This window comes from Poecilia reticulata, linkage group LG19 (assembly GCF_000633615.1).
Source record: "Poecilia reticulata strain Guanapo linkage group LG19, Guppy_female_1.0+MT, whole genome shotgun sequence".
Taxonomy (NCBI): Eukaryota; Metazoa; Chordata; class Actinopteri; order Cyprinodontiformes; family Poeciliidae; genus Poecilia; species Poecilia reticulata.
This window is the reverse complement of record NC_024349.1, coordinates 25519189-25544511: the sequence shown is the minus strand read 5'-3', so window position 1 is coordinate 25544511 and position 25323 is coordinate 25519189. Positions and strand designations below refer to the sequence as shown.

The 25323-nt window shown below is 40.9% G+C and overlaps 1 protein-coding gene across 15 annotated transcripts in view; it reads right to left on the bottom strand.

Annotated features, from left to right (window-relative positions):
- Nucleotides 1-15060: 15060 nt before the first annotated feature.
- Nucleotides 15061-25323, bottom strand: part of cacna1g (calcium channel, voltage-dependent, T type, alpha 1G subunit) — a 301230-nt gene continuing 290967 nt past the window's right edge. For 10 of the 15 annotated variants that reach the window (XM_008437998.2, XM_008437993.2, XM_008437999.2 and 7 more), the window contains 4 exons: nt 25106-25228; nt 20944-21133; nt 20609-20778; nt 15061-16755 (listed from right to left, as the gene is read on the bottom strand). In XM_008437998.2, the coding sequence (XP_008436220.1) occupies nt 15793-16755; nt 20609-20778; nt 20944-21133; nt 25106-25228 (1446 nt within the window). In that variant the 3' untranslated portion in view covers nt 15061-15792. The other 5 variants (XM_017310776.1, XM_017310778.1, XM_008437987.2 and 2 more) reach the window with 4 other exon arrangements.

Here is a 25323-nt window from a genome sequence, read left to right as displayed (position 1 = left end):
AAAAGAACAAGCTAAAATTTTGAATAAAATTTTACATTTTACAATTCTTTATTCTGAAAAAACAAGGAAATAATTATGGACTTTGAATCTTTTACAAGACTCGAGTTCCCAATGCTTCACTGTTTAAATCAGCTACTTAACCCAGCAGCATGTTTGCGGTCACACAGAAGAGCACCGCCGTGCTGAGAAGACCGCGTGAAATGTTGAACTTGGCAGCCGGCTCTCTTGGTCAGTTGATGAAATCTGAGCGCAGTAGCCTGGTCTCAACACTGCAGCGCCTCATTAACTGGCCTCAGTGAAATAATGAAGGCAGCTGATGAAAAGCTGAAGTGACACGGCTGCAGAGTTGCCGCGCTCTTTACGTAAACGGCCTAAACGTAGAAGAATAAGTTCTTCCTCCTCCCCCGGTGTGTGTGTGTGTGTGTGTGTGTGTGTGTGTGTGTGTGTGTGTGTGTGTGTGTGTCTACTTAAATGTCAGAACTGCAAAAGAGCATGAGTGAAACTCATAAAGCTGAAGATCTCTGCTCAGCTGCAGAGAAGCCTAATTAGCTGAGTGTTTTTTTTAGTTTTTCTCAGATTGGACGGTTTCATCACTGCCTCACACAAATCATATTCAAGTTAAATTTATTCATATAGGACATAAAAAAATGAATCCAAGTTATGGATATAAACTGTTAAAAATACAACAACAGATCAACAAGAATCCACTCTCAAACAAATTTAAAAGGAACTTTCTCTTGCATCACGCTCCAGGATTTTCAAACGTCTCCCCATCCAGAAAGGTTTCAAAACAAAGAGGAGGAGTTGATGTCACTATTTCTTGCTGTGAGGCATTTTAAAACTTCAACACTTTTTGTTGTTTCATTATTGTTCGTGGGCTCTTGTGATGAAATACGTGGCAATTTAGCTGCATTGTATCAAAGACAACAGGAAGGTGAGAATTTATAAATGTGGTTTACAAAGCAAGGAAAGATTATTTTAGCTTCATGAAGTATTAAAAGATTGGTGTAAAAGATTGAAGTTCTGTGCAGCCCTAATTCAAATGTTATGTATCTCAGCAGTATTGTTTTTTTTATAAGTTCACAGAAAAAAATGGCTCCTCAAATGGCTTTTTTAAAAAAAATAAAGTTAATTTATAGAAATATAAAATAACATCATCCCAATAATGTACGTTCAAATTCAATGGCATACCTTTACGAACCGGTTAACATTAACAAATTATTTAATAACTTACTGATTTTACTCACTGTATCTTCATACTGAGCGTAAATCCATAACATCCCACGTTGAAGATTGAGCAGTTTGGAACAACGCAAGTAACGGTGAGCCTGAAAAAATAAATTCTCAATCTTGTGCCTCATAAAAGCCATTATTAACAGTCATGCATTAATAAAATTAGTATTAACATTTAATTTTAAACGTAAGCTTTAAATCTAGGATGTATTCTATTCGTTTTTGTTGGGGTTTGTTTTTTGTACGTAGCAAAACCAAGAAATTCATATTACAGATGTTTAAAAAAGATTATTCACTTATTCAGAATTAGGATTCGCATTTGCTACAATTCAGGTTCGATTTAAAAAAAATAAAACAAATGTTAGCCTCCATTTTGTAATTACGTAGAACATGACATCACAATGCAGCAGGTACCGAAACACCAAACAAAGGGGAAACTAAAGGCCACGTTTACGACAAGCTTTTGGACTCATTTTGTTTTTTTTACCAAATGCCCTAAGAAAACCAAGCTTGATATATCAGCTTTATTTTGCCCAAAGTTCACGAGGTGAAGATTTTTTACTTCGAAAACAATCCAGAGTAGCGTAGCCAAACTGCAAGACATTTGTTACCGTGTTTTACGCAGAAATGCTCTAGGATGGCAATGTTGATAATTCAATGTTTTGCTCACATAAAACCAAAATGAAATCGTTGGACCTACATACAACACGTTGTGGGTTTGTCCAAATCCAGGAGCCGCATCCTTCGCAAGACCCGGCCTCGCTGGTAAAGACCAGAGAGGTTGTGAAATGTAAAAGTTGATCATCCATATGTACTCCCATGCTTACCTCGGTTTATGTGCAATTGCATCAAATCTCAGCTTGTTACAATGATCTTACTGAGCTTTTTAATGATTTTTATTCATTTAAAATGTAACTTTTATACAGAAATTCTAAGAAAAAATGTGTGCATGCGCATCCATCAAAAAAGCCTAAAAAACGTTTAACTTTAGTGCTGCCAGATTTTCATACACTTTCATTTAAAACTGTACTTCCAATCTCCCACTTGCAATTCATACAAGAACAAACATCTCCTTGGACAACTGCTTTAAATTATTGATGTATTATATAAAGTAAAAACACAGTATTTTAAGGCTTATGTGACAAAACGTCTTAAAAATATTAACACTTGTAATGGACTGAAATTAGTCAGACCCATCGGTCGTCATCGTTTCCATTTTAACAAAACAAGTTTGCTTTTTTAAAAAAGAAAGAAATTCTGATCTCACAGGAGCAATATGTTTATCAGGCCTATAAAACTTCGTACTGCTGATGAAACCCTAAGCTTTTGGGTAAATTAAAATGGCTGGACATCAAGAAGTGGTGCTGATTAGTTCCTTGTCTAATCAAGACTGCCCTTTTATTTTAGATCTCGTTGTAAAAATCAATGCCGTTTTAGATCCACACTTGTTATACAGCTGAAGATCAAAAATGGGAACAAAGCAGCTCCGTTCCTCATAGAGCGGTTTGTTGAAGTTGAAGAAATAACTCATGTTGGCTCAGAAAGACTTCACATCCAAAGCGTGAATAATTTCTATCCCCATAATGCAGACAGATGGAAGAAGTACTCCAACAGAAGTTTCTGAAACGAAGAACTTTCAGCCTCTGCTGGTTTCCTTCAGTTTGGATTAAATTTTAAGCAAGGCCAAGTTTTCTTTTCATCTGATTTCTCTCCAAATGGTTCTGCTCGTACTCGTACAGTGCATAAACTATTAAATATCTTCAAGTACCGTGATCGTGATTTATTGTAGATACTCGAGAATTCTTTGGCCCGCAGGACGAAGCATGTTTGCCTCTTTTCACTCTATGATGCTTTTAAGGTTTCATAAATGAAGTTCATTACGAAATCTAATTAAACTGGGGATAAAAACATACTGGCCCTATTACTAATCATACATGTCTGGGTAATAGAACATGTTAGTTGTGTTTGGCTTCGTCGTCTTTATAGTTAATGTTCATATTTCAAAACGCAGTGGGAAAATCTGCAAGCCAGGAAGCACCAGTTCCTAATAAGGTAACGGCTTGCGGGTAAAAACGGGGAAACGTCACGTCCCACAGGCTCTTTCCTGAACGTTTGTAGCGCTGAATTCATTTCCTGCACCCTGTGGCGTGTGATTCTTCCCATGAGTTTCAAACTAAATATTAAGAGTACAAGCTAAACCAAGCACGTCACATTTCAATTGTAGTTTAATTTTAAAACGTTTGATTAAAGCCTAAGACAATGAGATTGAATTATGTTCCTACCACTTTGCTGTAGCACTCATCTTTTGCCTCTTATGCTGAGGAAAAAGCACCCCCCTTCCTCCAACATTTTGAGGTAAATTCAAGTTTTATAATCTCTAAAAAATATGAGAATGTTTAAAGCAGAATTGTGACGGTCTTGAGTGCTCGGTTAATTTGTGTTTTATTGACTTCTCTGTTGCCATTTGTRTTACTTTTATGGTCTTGTTCATGGGTAACTTTTCAAATGTCGCTGTCCTCAGTTTGTCCCGATTAGTAGTTTCTCAGTTACTCCTTAGGCATTTTCATCATCAAACCAAACTTTTTACGGTCAGAAAAAGCGCTCATGGGCAAACAGAAATGGCTCCTGGAGTCATGAACGTGTCACGGTTGTTGGTGCCAGTCGGGCTGATCTGAGTATAACTGACCAGCTCAGCACATCACAAGTTCAACAACAAATATCAACAGCTGTGAGTAGTACGTTATTTTTGAAAATTAAATACCACAAGAGGTAATAATTCAGTTATGTTTAAGGAAACTTTTGTCACATCTAAAGTGTCTATAATTTCATACATGGAAAAGAATATGTTGGTCCAGAATAGTATTGTTTACCGTATTTTCCGCACTATAAGGCGCACCTTCAATGAATGGCCTATTTTAAAACTTTCTTCATATATAAGGCACATAGAATAGACGCTGCAGCTAAGGGTGGTCTACACATTTGTAGAGTACGATTTGTTCCATACAAATGTGGATGTGTAATAATAAAGAAGTGGTCACCGAGTACTTTACATAGTAGTCTGCCCCAGTCATTGTTTCACTCATGGTGTTGGTGTTGCGATATTGTGCCCAACTGCTTTCTGGGTAACACAGACCAGCCGCCACGCTGCCGCCACAGTCTCTGTCTCTCTTCCCCCGCCGCCCCCCCGGCTTTAAATGAATAGGGGCTGGTCCCTTGGTAACCCTAGTCGAAGCACCCCGGATGAATGTCTAAAGCCACTTTGTTGACATAAAGAATATCAACATAACAGTCCGACTCCGGCCGGCGAGGAGAGCCTTCCTGGGCCGGGGCGTGACCGGACGATGGTCACCCTTCTCTGTTCTCTGTGGTGCTAAAGGACCTGCAGACGACCTGATTATAGACGGTCTATGGGTAGATAGGTCAGTCAAACTTTATTAACAAACCAGTGTTCTGACGACTATCCCAGCATGCAGCGCGCTTCTTCTTCTGTGTAGGACCCGCGTCCATCCCAGGTCTTCGTTGTCTTCCTCAAAGTAGAGAGGCATAATTTTGCCTTTTTGCGGAAAACAGAAGGATAACTAAAACTAAACTAAACTAATAAACTGAAACTGCAAAACAAAAGCCTACGTCCGTAGTTGGATGAACAAATGAATATTAAACTGAAAACATTCACTTCCGTGACACTAAAAACGAGAGAGATCCTATACACAAGTTTTGGAACAAACTTTAATGTACAGGCAACACTGAAAAACAACTTACAAACACGACGTTTTGGATTTTATAATCCTTCTTCAGGTGTTGAATGGTAAGTGTACGCTCTGCCAGAAAGACAAGTGCAGAGTGGCGCCAAGAAGGAAGAATTACTGATAAAGCTGCTTGTTACAGCACAAAGAAATCAAATTCTTGCTTCGGGTACCTGGAAGTATTAAACCGCACAACGGAAGTAGCGGTTGTCATGGGAGCCTACGTACGCTCTTGCAGAAACCATTGGATATTTCGTGACTCTGCGTAACATTGGATGTTCAGTATGGTTGGTAACCCAAGAGGTTTTGTGGTCCAGATTACCGTCTACAGCAGTGATGCTGGGGATGATGCGGTTCTATGTGGTAATGAGGATGTTTGCATTCGTTTCAGTCTCATTTGAGAGATCAGCTGCTGCTGAGCTTTATTGACCAAATGAGATTTTCTTCTGAAGGGATTAATTTAGTGTTTGTCTTTTCCACTTCACTTACGTAGGGTTCTGTGTTGTGTCAAAAATCAATTCCTTTGTTTTGTTCATGTTGACAAAGAGGTTATTTTCCCTCTTGTCATCGAATTGACCAATTCTGAGTGCTGCTTGGTCATCATCATTTAGATCAGTCATCCTCTGTATATCTGGATATTTCAGGTTGATGTGCAAATAGCAAATGGGACGGTACAAGCAGTTAGTGAAAGTTTATTTTATTGCAACTCTGTTTGATGCTGCTTCTGTTCTAGCCTGGTCGTTGGCTTCCTATGGAAATCCAGTTGATTCTCATCTCCCTTCTGTGCTTTGTTTGGGATTCCTCCCATTGACTTGGATTTCTCTGGTACAATTTCAACCAGGCCAATCAGTGATCAGAAGAAGTTGTGAATGATGATGTCGACTTTTCTGTGCTTTTTTTTTAAATTGTAGTATGCCCATGGTTTTAGCAGTGGCAGCGGAGAAAGTGAACAACGACGTCCAGTCCGTGTTGGCCACGCCTCCAAATATTGAAGTAACATTAACAGACATTTTGTTTGTTTCTGCACTTATCTCTTCGTAGCGGAGGACAGCTGTTTACAGTGTAGACGAATTCCGGTCAAACTGGTGCATTTCATGGGTCATGGAAAAAGTTAGCAACTGGTGTAAAACCAGGAAGGAATCGTTAATCAATAGCTGAGTCAAAGCAAAGCGTAGGTTGTTTTCTTTGCCAGTCTAGATTTTTGCTAAAACAGATTAAAAAGTGAGCGTAATGAAAAACTTGAAATGTTATACTTCCAATTTGATAGTGGAAAGAAGGAGGGACTTTGTTGTAGACTCAGCCTTTGACCTTTTCAGGGTCCTAGAAAATCTCTTTACCTTTAAATTATATGCTCTAAGGACAGACTTTTAGCTTCCCAAAATCTTAAAAGATAAAGTTACATAATCTTTTTCTTTATAACCTTAAATAATTGAAGGTCCTTCAACCTAAAACATCCATCCATTGTCTATACCTGCTCATTGTTGCAGGGTTGGGAGTTTGGAAGGTTGATGACATGATGGATGGACGATTGCTAAATAAGGAAAAAAGTGCCATCTTGAGGACAGATATGAATAAAATTTGATATGAATGTGGGATTAAGAATGGTACCTTCAATGGTGTATAGTAATAGTTTTCGTGTGTAGCCGTCCCTTYGTGAGTCGAAAGAAGATCTGAGAACTTCTCTCTGTTTTCCCTCATGTCTGCTGGGATATTTCCAGTTCAACTTTCCACTAATTATAGCTTATTGACAGTGGTATTCAGAAATAGTCTCTGTGTTCTTTTTGGAAGAATATTTAAGTCCATATGTTACCGTTGGAGACTAAATTGTTTGTCTTTTGAGAACACTTGGCTGTATTTCCATATTGTCATCTATAACAGATAAAAGCTTTGCTCTCCTTTCAGAACTTTGCCGGAACACGGTGAGCTAGAAAAGGAAAGACATGATGATTTATTCCTACAACTTCAAAGACGGCTAACAAACAATGACTGTGAAGTCATCTGATTGGGTAAATATGATTGATGGCAAAGATTAAAAGATTCTAAGCCCTTCGAGGCTACTTTAGGGACAACGCTCATGTAATATTTATGATTCTGTGTATGGCTGACCCACAATGCACCAGTGAGACTGCAGGACAAATGACGATAGTGAAAAGACGCAACAAATCTCAACCAGCTGATTATTTTGCTTTTCCACAGATGCTGTGGAGATGCATCATCCCTCGCCTGGAATGTTCTAATGACTGCAGTCCCTCGCATATTCACTGTCTGAAGTTTATTTGATTTATTTCAAGCTTTTAGTCCACTGTTTCAGAAAGATGCAATCACAGCTTAACAGATGTTGTCTTTGCAGTAAATATCTCTAGAAACGTAACTTTTCGTTCTTTTTGTCTGTTATTTGTATTAATTATAAGACCATCTTCCCAAAAAAAATTAAATAATATTTAGTATTCTTATTTAATTAGCAATTAGTATTCAATTGCAAGTGAATGCAATACAGTGACTTGAGAGCATGGATGAAAATTTGTGAATATTAAATTAAACAATAAGAATTCTGCAATGGAAACACTACGTATAAAACATATTAGTATTTATCCTGCATGGTGTCATGATTTAGAACATAAAGTGTAAAGACGTGGTGAGATTTTAACAAGGCACAAGTACTCTGGGTGGTACTTTGTTACTGTACTCAAGTAGATTTAATCGAGTACTTTGGACATTTTACATTAATTAGTACTTTCAATCTGCAAATAAATAAATAAAAAGGTTTATTTTTTCCAGAATTTTCCATTACTGACCTCCATCCATCTTCCAATCAACTCGGTCCAGCTGCCAATGAAAAGCATCACTGTGTTTCACCTCAAAGATGGAGAGTTATTTTCCACCTGCCTGCTACATTTGTTGGTTTTCCCGATTCACTTTGTTTACTACACTAGGCCATTACAAAACTGCTGGATTTATACAAACATACATATTCTAGTAACTGTAAAAAAGACGTATCAACACTTTTTATTATCTAACTTTATTAGATGAGAATTTCTCCTAGAGTCCAAGRTTACTGCAAACTAAATGTCTACTGCAAGTAAAATATTGACTATTTATAACTACATCACATGATCCTCTCAATACTTAATCAAATGGATTATTTCTTAATTAAGACGACGTTTCAGGGCCACAATAAGAAAAATAATATTACAGGAATAAAATCGTTCGAGATTAGTCATAAAATGATGAGAATAAAATCGTAATATTATGACTTTATTCTTGCATGACCTTTATTTTCTTTGTATGGCCTTAATCCTGTGTCATACTTAATGCTCGTATGTTCTGTAGGATTTAATAACCGGCTCAAACATTTTAATAAACGGTGAAGGTTTTTTTGCTTGGATTGGAAATGGCTCGGTCCAACAGAGTCACGTTGTGACAGAAACTCTGCCTTCCTAATTGTTTTCTTTAACATTATTATTCCAGATAGTGGGAACTTTTTTTTTTTTTTCATTTTTTCATTGGCTATTTATCTCGTCAATACATAAATGGTCCAGACTGCGACTTACTGGTGGCACCACCAGCAATCAGAAGCAACAAACCAAACTGTCTTTTTTTTTTTTACAGATTTAAAGTGTGAGTCTTAGTTTGACCCGTAAAGCTCAGAAGTCACCCGGCTGTTTTCAGGAACAGGCCTGTGGTTTGTGTTGGAGCCGTACATGATTGATCTCACTGCATCACATAGTGTCGCCCATGATTCCACGTTATTATCACTGCCCTCGCCATCCTTTGTGGGTCACTGAGTTTTACAGTCGCACTGGTCCAAAGGCAGTTATGAATCAGTGTGACTTCATGTGCAGGAACTTTCACTCGTGTTTCCTGCTAACCTGAGAGAGGTTAACACTGTATCTGTGCAACAAAGGTAGTCTATAAACAGAAGGTAGTTTCAGATTAAAGTCTCCAACAGCAGGATATATGTTGCTTTTTTTAATGGTGCTGGTAATATGTGCTCCTAAAGGAAAAAGCCCAGGTGGGTACAAGTCATGTTTCACTGTGGATAATGATAATGATACCGTCTTAAACCTGGTTCACATGGCAAAATATTAAAACTGTCAATCGATTTTCCAAATCTGAGAGACCAAACACAATTAAACAATTAAAAAATCTTAGATGTAACAAGTTTGGCCGTACAGTGTGTGTTGTCCAGTCACACAGCAGGAGCAACTCACCTCACACTGACCAGTTTCACTCAACAACATTCAAATGTCAGACAGGAAGTCCCGTAAAACCTTGTGAGACTAAACGCGAGTTCAGAGTAAACAAACATGGCCGACGATTTAAAACCAATAGCGATACTTTGTGGAGTATTTTAAGTAATAAAAAAAAAACAACAGGAAAGGGCAAAGGAGTGGAGAAAGTGCAAACTGGAGCTCTACTTGCTACACTAAGATATCCATCCATCCATCCATCCATCCATCCATCCATCCATCCATCCATCCATCCATCCATCCATCCATCCATCCATCCTCTCTTTTTTTTCTTGGTAGCGCCAAAAACTGCAACTCCATATTAGGGAGTTGCAGTTTGTCTCTGCACTTATCTCTTCTAAGACATAAGTGCTAAGACAAAATACAAAAAAAAAAAAATTAGGAGAATAGTCATTATGAGATTACAGACGCAGACATTTGTTGAATTTAGTGAATAAGAATTTGGAAGGACGTCTTAAGGGTTTAAAATATAGAATTAAAGAGGAATTTTCTACAACCTTTCACCTTGTCTTTGTTTAAGTCACAAAACTGAGAGGATATCACAGGAATACATAAGAACGCCAAATATCTGCTACTTTAAAATGTTCACAATGGCCATTTTCCCAACAGTTGCACAACAGTCAGAAACGGCCAGGAGTCTTGTTTGTGCCTTGTTTTTAGGTTTCCCCCTTTTGGCCCGATAACAGATGTGATCTGTTGACACCGACTTACAGCGGTAAACAAGCGCTTCCTGTCGATGTCCTTTAATGGTTTGTCAATCCATTTATTTTCCTGTTGCATGACCAATTTGCAGCCCTCCTGACCAGTAGAGAGAGATTGATGTTTGGAGGCCAACCTCCATTACAACTATGATAGGCGAGGCTGGCGGAGTGTTATTCTGCCTGTTCCCAGGGTGCCGAGGGGCGCTTGAATAACTGCAGGATAAATAAAAGCGAGACATCCAATACGACAAAGGAAAACTCCAATCACACGGACCTACAGCGTTGGAAAACAGAACCCGAGTATTCTTGTCCTACAATCAGCCGTGAATAATGTTGGAAATGAAAATATAGAAGGAAGGAGACAGGTGAGAGGGAGCACAGAGGGAGATACAATACGAGACGGAGAGAAGTGGAAAGTCAAAGCATCCTTGAGGACTGGTTGAAAAGCTGGGTCCATTAACAGAAAGTGTGAGCTGGACTGAAACACATTCTCTGACTTTAGCAGCTGTGGTTGTTAGTTCTTAGTGCCAGACAAAAAAGCGTATTGCCCTTCTCAAGGTTCTTACTTTTTTACATTACAAACACAAACTTTAATGTATTTTATTGGGTGAAATTTTATGGAATGTAATACATCAATACAATTTAGTGCAAATGATTTTGAAACATCTGAAACAAAATTGAAATCGCTTCCAGATTTCCCCGTCTTCTTTGCAGAAGAAAGCAAGCTCTTTCAACTTTGACATACATTTTGGAAGGCCATTAGGATTTTGCCAACCACTGGATAAAAATGCAAGAACATTTTCAAGTTTGCGTACATCACAGAGGTAACCGAATCAACCAATAAAGAAAATTCCCCTCTGAGAATCATCTCTGATCTGGGCAAAACACAAAATGCATCTCGCAATCCAAGACTGCAGGCAGAACTTGGATCTGCCTGCTGGGTGATCTTCTATCTGCGGATCGTTCTGCCGTGTGGTAAGCAGCAGACACAGCTGGTCTTATGAGGTAGAAGAAAAACAAGACTCACCAGACAAAGCCTCGTCGCTCCTTTGTTAGTGGCATAAATAATGGGAAAGTGTCAGCGTAGGTGCTTTGAGTCATCACCAGCTCTGATGTTCAGCATCTTATTCAGACATCGTTCACAAAGCAAAGCTGCAGAAACAAATAGATCGTGTTGTTGGGCTGACAGGTTTAGTTCCTATAAGTCTTGATGCTTACTTCCAATTTTCTTCTGAAATCTTTTTTTTTGTTGTTAGTTTGTTCAAACTATTGAACATTGCGAGTGCAATCAGACTTCTGTGTGCATGGGCAGAAGAAGAACTTTAATGTCACACATGAGCCCACCATTTACAGAACTAATAGTGGATGGAGCCACCTACAGATTGGTTTTAGCTAGTATAATCAGCCATGGGAGTCGGCAGTATTGTCACAAGACCATAAGATCGAGTTGGGCCACTCAGACTGCTGTGAAAAAAAGTTGCTTTTTTTGCTATATGATCATTAAAGTGGATTTGTGTCACATGCCTGCTGTGTGAACATAGTCTTGGAAACGGGATTCCTTGGACACTCAGGGTGTTTTGACACCTGATCATCCGGTAGACTGTTCGATTGGAGACCAAAACCGGAACATTTATTATATTTCAGCTGGTCCGGTTTGCTTTCATGCTTAACTGTGTCAAACAAACCAAACCCTTTGAAATCCAGTGGTGGCGCTGCAGCAAGAACCAGTGAAGGAAACGACACAAAAACCCCTGAGGAAGACATGAACGCAACTTCCTTCTTCACAAAATGTAAACAAAAATTGAGAGGCATCAGATTTTAACGGTTGAAGGATTTCTCTTTTGACTTTTGTTAAAAGACCACAAGACATTTCTCCATCAAGCACTAGACACACTTTTGTTTAGGTTGTATTTACCCAGAACTCCCTGTGTTATAGTCAGTTTCCTGCTTTCGGAGTGGTCTCCGGTCTGGTTGGCGTTCACACATACATTCAAACCGTGACAGAGTTCACTTCAACTGAAACGAGACAGAGGTGTGTAGGTGGACCAGTTTGTTTTTTAGGTCCACATCAGAGTTTGATTGCATATTTGCATCTCCGCAAACGAATCTGAATTTCCTTTGATTAAACGGACTAAAGAGGGCTGGAGGGAATGCACCCTCAAAGAGACACTTCCTGCTGTCACTGCTCACACTTCTTATCTGGAAACAGATGTTAGACACAGCCGCACACAGAAGGTCAAATGACAGAAAAATAACATTTTTATCCCTTTTTTCTTTCTGTAATGAACAAACATTTCATCTTTCCTCAATTTTCACTAAAATCTGACATTTAAACAATTTATAGATCACCGCCTTTTGTCCCGGTGCTCGAAAGTTGCATCCCCATTTCCATTTTGGAAGGGATGACCAAATCAATTGCAACTAAATGAGTTTAATACAAGTGATTATCTGGCTTTGAAAAGGCATGCTGCTGGCAGAGCAGAGACAAACAGGATGGATCTGGGCATTAAGCCTAGAGGCAAACAACCAACTGTGGGCTCAATCAGACTCGACTGTTTGGACATGACGACAAACAGCTGCCAGAATTTGGTGAATGTTTTTATTCTTTTATTATGCAACCTGATGTGAGTGCACATGTTTGTAATGATAAAATGGTGGCATTTCAGAAAAAAAAGCTTATGTACATTTCTCCAGGTTAATCTTTTTATCACCTGTGACACTGTCAGTAAGCTGGAGTTCTGTTGAATTAGTAACCATAATAGGCGTCAACATTTATGCAGCCGCCTTGTTACTTTTTACCTTTTAGAATTATTTGACTTTGCCTGGTAAAATATGGTTTGTGTTGACATTTCACAGCATCATTTTAATACTTGTCAAAAAGAGCTACATCATCTCASAAAAGCACACAATGTCAGAAAGATCTTTAGGGATGGATACTTTTTATAGGTACAGTAAATCAGTGGCGCTCAGCTGCCACTGATTTACTGATTGACCAAATAAATGCGCAATTTGACATTTTAAAAATAAATTCCCAGCTTAGAAAGCATCCCAGTTTAGAAAACAAAACTTGAAGATTTTGGCGTTAGGATGAGGTGTAATTGTATTGTAATTGGTTTATTTCACCAAACTGCAATGGAAACTTTTTTTTCGCATCACGAGTCACATGATCAACAACTGGATTTTGCCACTGGTGCAAACGCAGCTAATTCCAGCTTAATCTTATTTGTACACTAGCCTTGTACTAATCAACCTTTTGGGGTTGATTTCCAGTCTTTAGTTTTTCATCTAGTCATTCCAGATTTAGCTTTTTTAAAGGGGCGGCATCATGTAAAATCAACTTTTTGGACCTTTACATGATGTTAGAATGTTATTCCATCATCAGAAACATACCCAGAGTGTTGCTTTGAGTCTCTCAAGCATCTTTTAATCTCACTTTTCCATCTTCCCCACTCGACCCCTTAAGACACAGCAGCTATTAGCAAGCACCTGGTAGAACTCTGCGTCAGCCGAGTTCATCGCACAAACTACTTTTCAGTCCTAAATCGGTTGTCAACAGCATAATGGAGGAGTACTGCTGTCATGACGTCCTGAGGGCGAAAGAGTAGCAGCTTCTTAAGGAGACTAAGGCCAAATTCAAGGTGTCAAACTGCAAACGCAAGTTTCTTTTAAGTTATTTTTGTTATATACAACATTTTTCTAACAACTAAAGGTAACAGCTGCTTGTTTGTGATATAAAATGCTTGTAACATACATAAATGCCCCTCTCTCCCACCTAAAGAGTTACCTCAATTATAGTAATTCAACATTTTCTAAAAGCTGTTTATTAAGTATCAGCTGTGACTTTTTTTGGTTAACTGAAGTGGTTTCATTATCGAGTTGGACAGAATCCTTGCTGGGTTTTTTCAAGTTGCTCATTTTGAAAAAACTACCAGTTGAACAAAAATGCATTCATCAAATTTCCAAAGCACTTATACATATTCAATTTGTATCCTAGTCGTATACACTCATAGCATGTCATAAATTATGCATTATAGGTTGAACTTCAGGAGCTTCTGCTGTGGGGAATGGACAGATTTAAACTGATAGCTTTGGCCGTTTGATAGCAGCTCTGTTGTCTCTCTTCAGGATGTAAGATCTAAATAGTAAAAGAGACTCCAGCCACGTCCAGCAGGACATCTGCTGCTGACAGAACTATTACCGTCGTATTCTCCAACTCAAATAGGGAGCAAAAAAAAGTGACTCTGTTCCTTTGATGTGGGCTTCTCCTGTCCTCACAACCAGAAGGAACCTGCTGGAGAAAAACACAAACAGCCTAAAGGTGTACTGGAAGCTTTGAAGAGGTGCATGCTGGCTCCGGTGAAGCTTCCGGTCCAGAAAAACAACATAAACTTTCACAGCGGCTCTACAGTGTCTCATTAATACAGAAAAAAAAACAAAAACAAATACAGCTTTGATCTTTCTCAGCCTGCTTGGATAACGTGGTATTTTAACTTACCAAAGACGTCAATGAATCTCCTCGGCAGGAGAGATCAAATATTTGTGCTTGTGTGACATTGAAGTGGAAAACACGGGATTTCTTCATGTTTTCTTAGTTGATTTCATAAATATTCATTATTAAGTAATCAGAATTTTGCTTAAGTGATCAGAAAGATGAAATCTCTTCTTTGTTCGTCTGTACAATGCTGTGAAAAAAAGTTATTCCTCCCATACAAAGTTAATCTGTTTTAGTTTTTTGTTCTACATCATCAAAGTCATTTTAAAATCAATGGTAACCTGATTACTATTCTGCCAGGGGTATGAATAATTTTGACCGTAACTGTAATAAACATTGTGTTTATATGAAGGCTGTGTCTGTGTATAAGTGCAGTAAAATTTAAATTTGGATGATTTCCATGGCTAGTTTCTGGTTCCATTTGAGTTGAAAGTGGTTCAATTTAAAAGTCAAGAAAAAAACAACAACCATGAGATCAATTTGAAATAGCTGCACTTTTTAAATTGCTCTCCATTCAGCGTTCACATCCTGTAAAGGAGGGTCTGGGTTCTGTGAAACATAAAAGAGAGCAAAGAAATCAATACAAACCCCTTCAAGCGGACCGACCTTCTTCCTCCAAACAATCAAAAACCACCAAGGTCTGATGTGTGTGCTTAAAAATCCAAGCTCAGTTTAATGATTTCTTTTTATATATATATATTTATATATTATTCCTACAAATACATGGTTTTCAGCACTTTGAAAAACGCTCACTTTCCTCGGTAAGCCAAGGACGCTAGAAATATCCTACAGTGAAAAAGAAAGACAAAACATAATTGACAAAAAAAAAGACAAATAAGATGTGAAAACATAAAAAAAACAACAACAAAACAACATCCTGTACAAACACGATGGCCCAATAATTTAAGAAAATAGTGTCTCTAAAACGTTCATATTGCTTTGTATCTCCACCGACCAGATCCACCCTGTGCAACACCAGGCCGTTCTGACAGCGGCCACAGGGGGGTGCCAAATCCCAGATGCTGATGTTGCTCCAGAGGTTCAGGGGTCAAGCTGCAAGGTGTCGCAGAAGAGAAACAGTCTTGTTTTGTCGTCTCAGGTGGTCACTCGTTCTCTGGCTGTTTTGGCAGTAACAATACAAAGACGAGGAATGGTCACACTACCACAGTACCGCACTCCTCATGAAGGATGGTTTCACTGTTTGTTGTAGTTTTACCATTATTACTTTCTACAGCATTATTACTAGAGCTATCACCATCACAGATACACAGAGTGCATCATGTGTTTGTGTGTGTGTGTGTATGCAGAGGGTTCATCCGTGTGTGTGTGTATGTGCGTTTATATGCTCTTGTGTGTGATGGGAGAGTTGATGTTCAGTGCTCGGAGCTTGTCTTCTCGAAGGAGAAGCTGGGAAGAGTCAATAGCTTGGAGCTGGGATTGGGATTCGGCGAGCCTCCGTCTTGCCCTGAGCCCTCTCCGACTCCCAGGTCGAACGAGTCCTTGGAGTCGCTAGAGGGGGCTCTCCTCCTCAGACATGTGTCCCTGCTGGGCAGAGGAGGGGGCACTCCTAATCCTGCCAACCCCATGCCACTGAGGCTGGGGTAGAGGCCAGACTGGGGTTCGAGTTCATCGGGCGGGTCGACGGATATACAGGGTGGGCTCATCTTCTTCTTGCGCCGGGGGGACGGCAGTGGGGCCTGGGTGGGAATCTGCAGGCTGTCGGACCGTGACACAAACCCCGAAGACGTGGAGGCGGCGCTGCGCTGTGGGCAAGGGTCCTCCGCCGGGTACACTTCTACGGAATGGCGCCGCGGGTCGTCCAGCCAGGAGTAAGGGCGCGGGCGGGGCAGTAGGGTGCTACGCCCCTGTGTGTCGACGCTGTGGAACCTCTTGAGCTGCCTCGTGCAGGGACTCCGACTATCCTGGCACACCGTGTCCTCCACAGTGACGCTGTCGCTTCCCACCAGTCCTCCACAGATGATTAGAGAAACTTCACGATCTTCCGACACCGCCTCCACCTCCTCTTGTTGCTGCTGTTGGGGCCTGGCAGGTAAGGGAGGAGGGAGCGGGTGGGAGGACGTGGACGGTAACGCAGATGAAGAGTAGGAGGCGAGGCAGTGCTGGTCATGTTGCTGGGTGTGCACGCTGCTGGGTTTAGGGAAGGCACCTGGTGTGGCAGGCACCAGGCAGAGAGCTGGGTGTAGATGGGGATGATGATGCTGATGGGAGGGAGAGGTGGATGGAGGTAGACCCAAAGCTGCCACGTTCAGAAGTCCTTCTCTGCTCTCCCGTTCATCTGAACAGAGGGCCTCCTGAGAATCAGTGGACACTGCGACCTGGAAAACGGGGCACGGAAGGGAGGGGGAGTGGAGTATTCAAGAAAAAAATGGGGGTAAATGTCCAATGGAGGGGTTGGGGAGAGGTGGGGAAGGAGGAGATCAAGGGTGAGAGGGAGGGGGGAGGAGAGCAGTTAGTGTGAGGTGATGAGGATGAGAAGCAGCAGTCTGGGTCAAAGCTCACCGTCTGGCCAGCGTGTTCTCACACAACTCCCTATGCAATTCACTTGCAACATCCTGCCGTGAATCATAACCCGAAAGCCCAGAGGCTCTGCTCTGTGTTGCTCTGTTTCATTAGTCCAGATTGTCAGAAGTACACTGGGTAAACAACGTCTGACAGAAGTGGATGCCTTCGGCAAGCTCGGTCTGTTGAGTCTGTGTAAGATGTTTGAGCTCGACCTGGTCAGATTCTGACGTGTTTACATTGGAGAGAGTTCCCCAGAGGTCTCCTGAGATACTAGGCAGAGATGTCTGTCTTACCAGCCAAACTCTGCTGATTGTTAGGGGCCAAACATGGAGCTAAAACTTTATTTTTGTGGACATCAAATGAAACTTCAGACTACTGTGAAATCCTTCTCAGCCTCTGCTCATTTGCAGCAGATAGGGTTAATAAGGACTCTGCATGGTCGAACCAAACTGTTGAAATTGGTTCTTATTGTTGCAGTTGCGTGATGAAAATCAATTTGTTCTAAGCCCCTTTTCGTCACAACACGCTCGGCAAACTTTTCGCTCCACTTTCAATGCGAAACTATTGTGTAACTGATCAGAATTTTATTGCCAAATTTGTTTATGCGGAAAACATCCCCAATTACTTAACCTCAAGAAGCTGGTTTTTCAGCCACAGAGCAGAAAGTATAGCTTTGAGGGACAATTGTCCAAAGTATGAGGAAGTACGTACTGTTGGACTAACATTAAACTCTCCCTGCTCAGTTTTGGTCTGATAGAGCGACGGAACGTCCCACCGACGCCTTCCATACTTTTTGTCTCTGATTACATTGAAAATGAAATGATGATTTGAGAGAGATGTTGCATCTCATCCATCATTATTTCCTCCTCCTCCTCCAAACTTGTGATCTTGTAATGGTCGATCCTCTCTGCTATGATTGCTGTGTTTACTGTATTGTTGTTTACCACATACGTGTCAAAACACCATGATGTGAACTGCAGTGGGGCGGGGTTTCACTTTGGTGTCTTGTGGACCTTGAATGCCTCAAAAACACGCAATAACAGTTCAACTTTGTTCCCACCATCCTGGTTCCTTTAGATAATCTCTTTTCTTCTCATATATAATCAATCTAAAATGTAACTGGAAAGCTCTCAGTAATGTGTGTGTTTCCTGCTGGCAGAGACACTGAGCACTGAGCCAGACCAAATGACCCTCCACAACCTTTGCCCATTGACACAAAACCCTGTAAACTGTGAGTTGTTGAAGTCAATAAAGTGGGATCTGTTTTTCCCCCACTGTCACCTCTGTATAGAGCCAGGCACAGGGTCTGAGGCCAATAGACAGAGGGTAAACATGACATGTAAACCTCTGCAGGGAAGGAAGGGTTAGCAGTGACAGCTCCTGAAACCTGACAGATCTCAGGTCAGCGATGACTCGTGTTCATCACCATGGCAATGATGAGTGAGCGGGAGCGAGGCATGCATGTCATTTCAGGGCCGAGCATTGTAAGAAGCCTTTCCCTGCATGAGCCTTGAACAGTGAGACCACAGAGACACCTAGTGGTCAGAGAAACGTGTTACAGCCACAACAATGCAAAACCTAGTCACAAATTACAGAAGTGCACCGTGGGACTATGCTACCTTAATCACCCTGTAACTTGGATCTTTTTTTTTTTGTACTGTTAAAGCACGAATCTTGGGATTTTAAAAAAAGTTCTCTGGTGCTCTACTGTAATGGAGTACAAAATGGCCAAATGCATATGGACAGCTCTTGCTGTTTTAGTAGAATCCCCTGAGTTGTATTATCTAAAATATAAAAAGTGCACTGCATTATGGGTGAATTTCCCTTGTAACCACATTACACCTGTGCCTTAATACATTCAATCACTTCACTTGATATCCGGTAAATAAATGTGACTTTGCTCTAGTCATTCATTTCCAACAGGTGTTTGCTTAGAGTTATAGATGCTCTGTGGTTTGATGACAAGTTAAAAAACAATATCTGGGTGAATGATAGATGAGGAGAGGGTAAAAAAACTAAACAAAATGGGGGTGAGTCTACACGTGTGCGTCCGTAACGTCCCGTGTTTCTGAAAAAGCCTCGAGGGGAAACGATGTCGGCTCGTCTGTCGCCGTTTCAGAAACAGGAGTATCTGTGTTTGAGCAGTAGCTCAGGGTCGGGCGGTTTGTGGGCCCAGCTGAGCTGAGATCAAAAGTGAACAGATACAATCAATGGGGGAGAGCGGGTCGGTTTTAACACAACAGGAAAATCATGAGGAGCAGAAAAGAAAAGAAAGAGGGAAGACAGTGGAATAGTTCAGAATGTGCAAGAAGAGCGTTAAATTCTATGGTGGATATTTAGTGCCACTTTAAGGGAAGGAGTTGTGAGAAGAATAAAGTTTCCAACGTGAACATAAAGGTAAGATTTGTAAACAAAACCTGTTATTTAAGGCCTCAGCAGGATGTGGAACTCAGAAACTCACATAGATGTTTTATTACTTTAGAGAGAAAGTGAGAAACCACAGCACTGTGCAATAACTCAGAGAAGTAAATAAGTCCTTTACATCCTTTGTCATAAAACAACCTACAACTGGCATCTTGAAGAAAAGCCAGAGGGTACAAGTGTTGGAATCAGGATTCAACTACTGATGATCATTGGTCACCAAGAGCAGAGGATGTCTGCATTTACTCTACTAGAAATATTTTAAAAGAGTTTTTATTTTGGGTTTGAATGACTTCATGTATTTATATTGCGCAATAGAGTCTAGAGATGTCCCAATGTTCAGATATGTCAACCATTTCAGCCTAAAATCGTACGGGGTCTTAGTGGCTTTGCTCTACCTTTTGCTCTGATGAGCCAACATTAAATATATGAAGCATCCAGGACTTCCTTGGATTTGTCCATAAATTCAATAACTCAGCTCACATACGTCATATTTTAAGCTAGCATGGACACCATCGTCGTTACCCACTTCAGAGGTGAAACTGTTTAAAACTTTTGCCATCATTTGCTGTCTCATTAATTTGGCTATTAATTATTTAACCTCTTGGACCAAGATCGATTCTGTAATGTAGGTCTCGAAAGGAGTCTGACATAAAATAGTAATTTAGCACCACCAAGGGCTTTTACCTGTAAACGTGTCACAGAAAAATGTAGAAAAGACCTCCAGAAAGCCTGAAGAATACTTCAAAATGTTTCAAGTTACAAAGTAAAAAAAAATGTGGCATGGTTTGGAACTTTTGCACAGTGCTGCAGGTCTTCAGCAATGACAATTTTTGTTAACATTTTAAATAGATTCCCAAGTGGGAAGCAATAGGTTCACTCAAAAAGAATGATCAGAAGAAAACATTTGTAAAGCCTAATGATTTTAAGCTAACAGTTTGTTTCTCAATAAATAAATATAGCTTATTTATTTATATAACTATATTTGTATATATAGTTATATAAATAACTATATTTATTGAGAAAACTGGAGATACAGCAGTCAGGAAGTTTTTATAAAGTTCTGTCCTACTGATCTTGATTTTAGCCAATACATAAAACAATTTTTTCCAAAGCAGCCCAAAGTTGTAACTTTGCTGCTGCTGATCAACAATAAGATCCAGTCAAGAGTAAAATGGGCTAACACCATTTCTAGTAAAAACAATCTCTTTATGAATTGGCTTTAGAGCAGGGTTGCATAGTCACCTGTCGGCGGAGCGTGCGGCTAAGTGCATGTGTGCGTCTTGACGGGGGTTGTCGAGGAATACTCTCGGAGTCTGAGTGGCTGTGGGGGCTGATGGGTCTGAAGATGTCAGTGGGGACCGTCAGCTGCTGGGAGCACTCCTCTGGCTGAGAGCGCACCGAGCCTCTGGAGCCTGGACACACAGCGCCGGCAGGTAAGCAACAATCAGCAAAGTAATTACTGCACCGCAGATGTGTTTACCTCACAGGAAATGACTTGCGGCTCTCCAAGGAAACGTCAGGTTGCGTTAAGCTTAATGACAAGAAGACATTTCCCAATGAGAAGGTAACATCCTTACCTGATTGGGCCCTGTGAGTGCCCACTAGGTGCTGGGGCCCCTGTGACTGTGCTACAAGCTGCGCTGGGGATGGAGACGAGGAACCAAAGGGGTGAAGGGGGAAGAACATGTAGCTGTCGTTGGGCAGGGAGTGAGTGCGTCCCACCGCAGGCTTTCTGACACTCAGCAGGTTGGCCTTCGGTGCCTCCAGCTGTACACACAAAGCAGAGAGTTAGGGTCCTTCTAAGCCGGACCGGGTCTACGGTTGCTCTTTCACTCGGGCATTCTCACAGATTCCTAAACACAGTTACGGTTGTTATTTCTCTAAAGTGGTGTTTCTCGATCCTGGTCCTCAGGGACCACTGACCTGCTTTAGATGCGTTTCTAGTCCAGAACACCTGATTCAAATGATTGTATGACCACCTCTGCATGTCATCAAGTGCTGCAGAAGTCTGTTAATCACTCACTTATTCAAATAAGGCCTGTGTCACCTAAAACAAGCAGGGCAGTGGTCCCCGAGGACCGGAATTGAGAAACACTGCCGTAAGATATCGTACACAAAGAGACGGTGATCATCAGCGTACACAGAGAACACGGGAACTCCAAACACTAAAGTTGACTACTGCACGGCCACCACAGAACCCTCTCTGAATCTTTTTCTTTTTGGACAAAGACCTCGCTCATTACATCTTATATGGTCACACTACAGAACCAGTTTGCATCCACAACAGATTTACCTGAGGCCTCCCTCCACCACACTTCACAGTAACAAACACATGAAAGCTCAGAGTGGAGGGGGAAACTACTACGCCAGCGGACAGAGGACGGTACGAGCACAGACGCGCGGGAGACGACGTGAAGGAGAGACGTGGACTCACATCTAAAGCACAGAGTCAAACCAAAGCTGACAGAGAGAGCAGAGATTTCAAGAGGAGCAGAGGGGGTGGGGGAGAAAAATCTGTAAACTGGTGATGTGGCGTACTACTCTACTGGACTGGACCGGAAAAAACAAAAAAACGAACACCACGCTGGAAATGTGGAATGAGAAAGAGAAATTTGAGCAGACGGTATATGTTTCACCAGGGACTTTCAAGGCTACTTGCACTCCTCTACACCACTCACTCACTCACTCACGACGCTTTAATATTTTACTTCTTTCACCACTGCTGTGATAGATTTTAATCTTGGGTTTTGGTGATTCTTGTTTACCACTGTTCTGTGGTTCAGTAATTGGACCCGCTTCCATTTTTCTATGTTCTGTAAAGCCTAGCCAGAGGTAGGAAGAATAATCTGTTCCCATGGCAAACAGAGTTTACCTACTTTGGTGATACTGCACTGCAGTTAGAGATGTTGTTCAATGTCGAAGTTTAACATTTATTTTTACAAATGATTTTATAACGAGCGTATCGAGAGGTCTCAATAGGCTTATAATACAACACAAAATACATTTTCAAGCTAGCAAATTTATATTTATACACCAGGAACAGATGTGACTTTGTGCCAATAATGTGGACAATAATGCTTCTGTGATGTTCACTGACAGGATCTGAAGGTGTAGTAGTGGAGATGAGTGTGTCTGGTATGGGAACCTCCTGGATTTTATCTTTGCTGTAAGTTTGAGCTGAGAGTCGGCTCAAACTCAACTTTAGATGAACTGAATGATGCTGTTAGCTCTGATATAGACAGAGCTAACATGCCTAAGGAGGCTAGTGCCAACAAATAAGCGCTTTGCTGCTGTACACAAACTGGTGTGATGCAAAAAAAAAGTGTTTCCGTTGCAGTTTTGTGAAATACACTCAACCCAGAGCTAAAACGTTTTATTGAAAATGTGAGATTTTCCAAAACGGTCATGTTTCCTCTAAGCAAATTTATTTTTGTAATTCCTTTTGGGCTCCACACATCTCCTGATAAAGAATACAGGTCCTTCTAAAAAAATTAGCATATTGTGATAAAGTTCATTATTTTCCATAATGTAATGATRAAAATTAAACTGTCATWTATTTTAGATTCATTGCACACCAACTGAAATATTTCAGGTCTTTTATTGTTTTAATACTGATGATTTTGGCATACAGCTCATGAAAACCCAAAATCCCTGTCTCAAAAAATTAGCATATTTCATCCGACCAATAAAATAAATGTGTTTTAATACCAAAAAAGTCRACCTTCAAATAATTACGTTCAGTTATGCACTCAATACTTGGTCAGGAATCCTTTTGCAGCCTTCAAKGCGGCRTGGAGGCAATCAGCCTGTGGCWCTGCTGAGGTGTTATGGAGSCCAGGATGCTTCGATAGCCTTAAGCTCATCCAGAGTTTTGGGTCTTACGTCTCTCAACTTTCTCTTCACAATATCCCACAGATTCTCTATGGGGTTCAGGTCAGGAAAGTTGACAGGCCAATTGAGCACAGTAATACCATGGTCAGTAATACCAGTGGTTTTGGCACTGGTAAATGGTGCCAGGTCGTGCTGAAAAATTAAATCTTCATCTCCATAGAGCTTTTCAGCAGATGGAAGCATGAAGTGCTCCAAAATCTCCTGATAGCTGCTGCATTGACCTGCCCTTGATAAAACACAGTGGACCAACWGCTGACATGGCTCCCCAGACCATCACTGACTGTGGGTACTTGACACTGGACTTCTGGCATTTTGGCATTTCCTTCTCTCCAGTCTTCCTCCAGACTCTGGCACCTTGATTTCCGAATGACATGCAAAATTTGCTTTCATCCGAAAAAAGTACTTTGGACCACGAGCAACAGTCCAGTGCTGCTTCTCTGTAGCCCAGGTCAGACGCTTCTGTCGCTGTTTCTGGTTCAAAAGTGGCTTGACCTGCATTCCCCAGCTGCATGCTGGGGAATGCAGCACCTGTAGCCCATTTCCTGCACACGCCTGTGCACGGTGGCTCTGGATGTTTCTACTCCAGACTCAGTCCACTGCTTCCTCAGTTCCCCCAAGGTCTGGAATCGGCCCTTCTCCACAGTCTTCCTCAGGGTCCGGTCACCTCTTCTCATTGTGCAGCGTTTTCTGCCAGATTTCTTCCTTCCCACAGACTTCCCACTGAGGTGCCTTGATGCAGCACTCTGCAAACAGCCAATTCGTTCAGAAATTTCTTTCTGTGTCTCACCCTCTTGCTTGAGGGCGTCAATGATGGCTGTCTGGACAGCAGTCAGGTCAGCAGTCTTACCATGATTGCGGTTTTGAGTAATGAACCAGGCTGGGAGTTTTTAAAAGCCTCAGGAATCTTTTGCAGGTGTTTAGTTACTTTGTTGATTCAGATGATCAGGTTAACTGCTCGTTCAGAGAACCTTTTYATGATATGCTAATTTTTTGAGACRGRGATTTTGGGTTTTYATGAGCTGTAYGCCAAAATCATCAGTATTAAAACAATAAAAGACCTGAAATATTTCAGTTGGTGTGCAATGAATCTAAAATATGACAGTTTAAATTTTATAATTACATTATGGAAAATAATGAACTTTATCACAATATGCTAATTTTTTGAGAAGGACCTGTATATTTGTGCTCCATGAGCACTTGGTTCATCAGGTCCAAATGCCATGAAAGCACATGTGCGATTTGATAACATATTTAAATCACAGCACCACCTAGTGGCCAGGCATGGCAATAACAAGTGATTCAAAGTCTTGGTCCCGTCCAAACGTAGAGCTTTTCTCCAATCAAGATCTGAAAATACCAGCAGTTTCCAATCAAAGCATAAGTCTATTTAGCTTGATAACTCTTTTTTCTTTTCCATTTCATTTTAAGTTTCCACTTTCATTCATACCAGTATATAGCTAAACATTAGTAATCCATCATTTGAAAGTTTTATCAAACAAGAACAAGAGACCTTTCATGTTTTAAAACCCTTAGTAACTAAAAAACAACCGTCATTAAAATGACGATTTCTAATTTCTATGGTTTCTAAGTGGCAGCCATGTTGGGTATCTATACAGACCTGTCATTGCCTTTGGCACTGGGAGGTAAATTTGGTAAATTAGCTATTTGGCTACAGGTAAAAGAAGTTCTTTGGCGTAATCTAATTCCAGCAACAATTTGTTTGGGTGTGTGCAGTAGGAGTACAAGTTGCTGTGGAAGTGGCCCTGGGAAGGAGACAGTACAAGCTACTGCAGGACGGAGCACAGGGAAGAGCGATGGAAGAGGTGGAAAGAGAAGAACTGTCAGTACATTGCATTCCACAGCGCTTAGAAAGAGGGGGCTAAAATCGCCAGGGGCCGAGTCGTCAGGCAGAGCTAGGGACCAGGATTTCTCTGAGGCCAGAGACAGAGCTTCCATCTCCGCTAGAGGGATCTAGGCAGGAAGAGACAACCGCTGGTGAGCAGAGAGAACAGCGCAAACTCCCAACGACACACAGATATAGAAACACACACATAAAACCTGGAGCT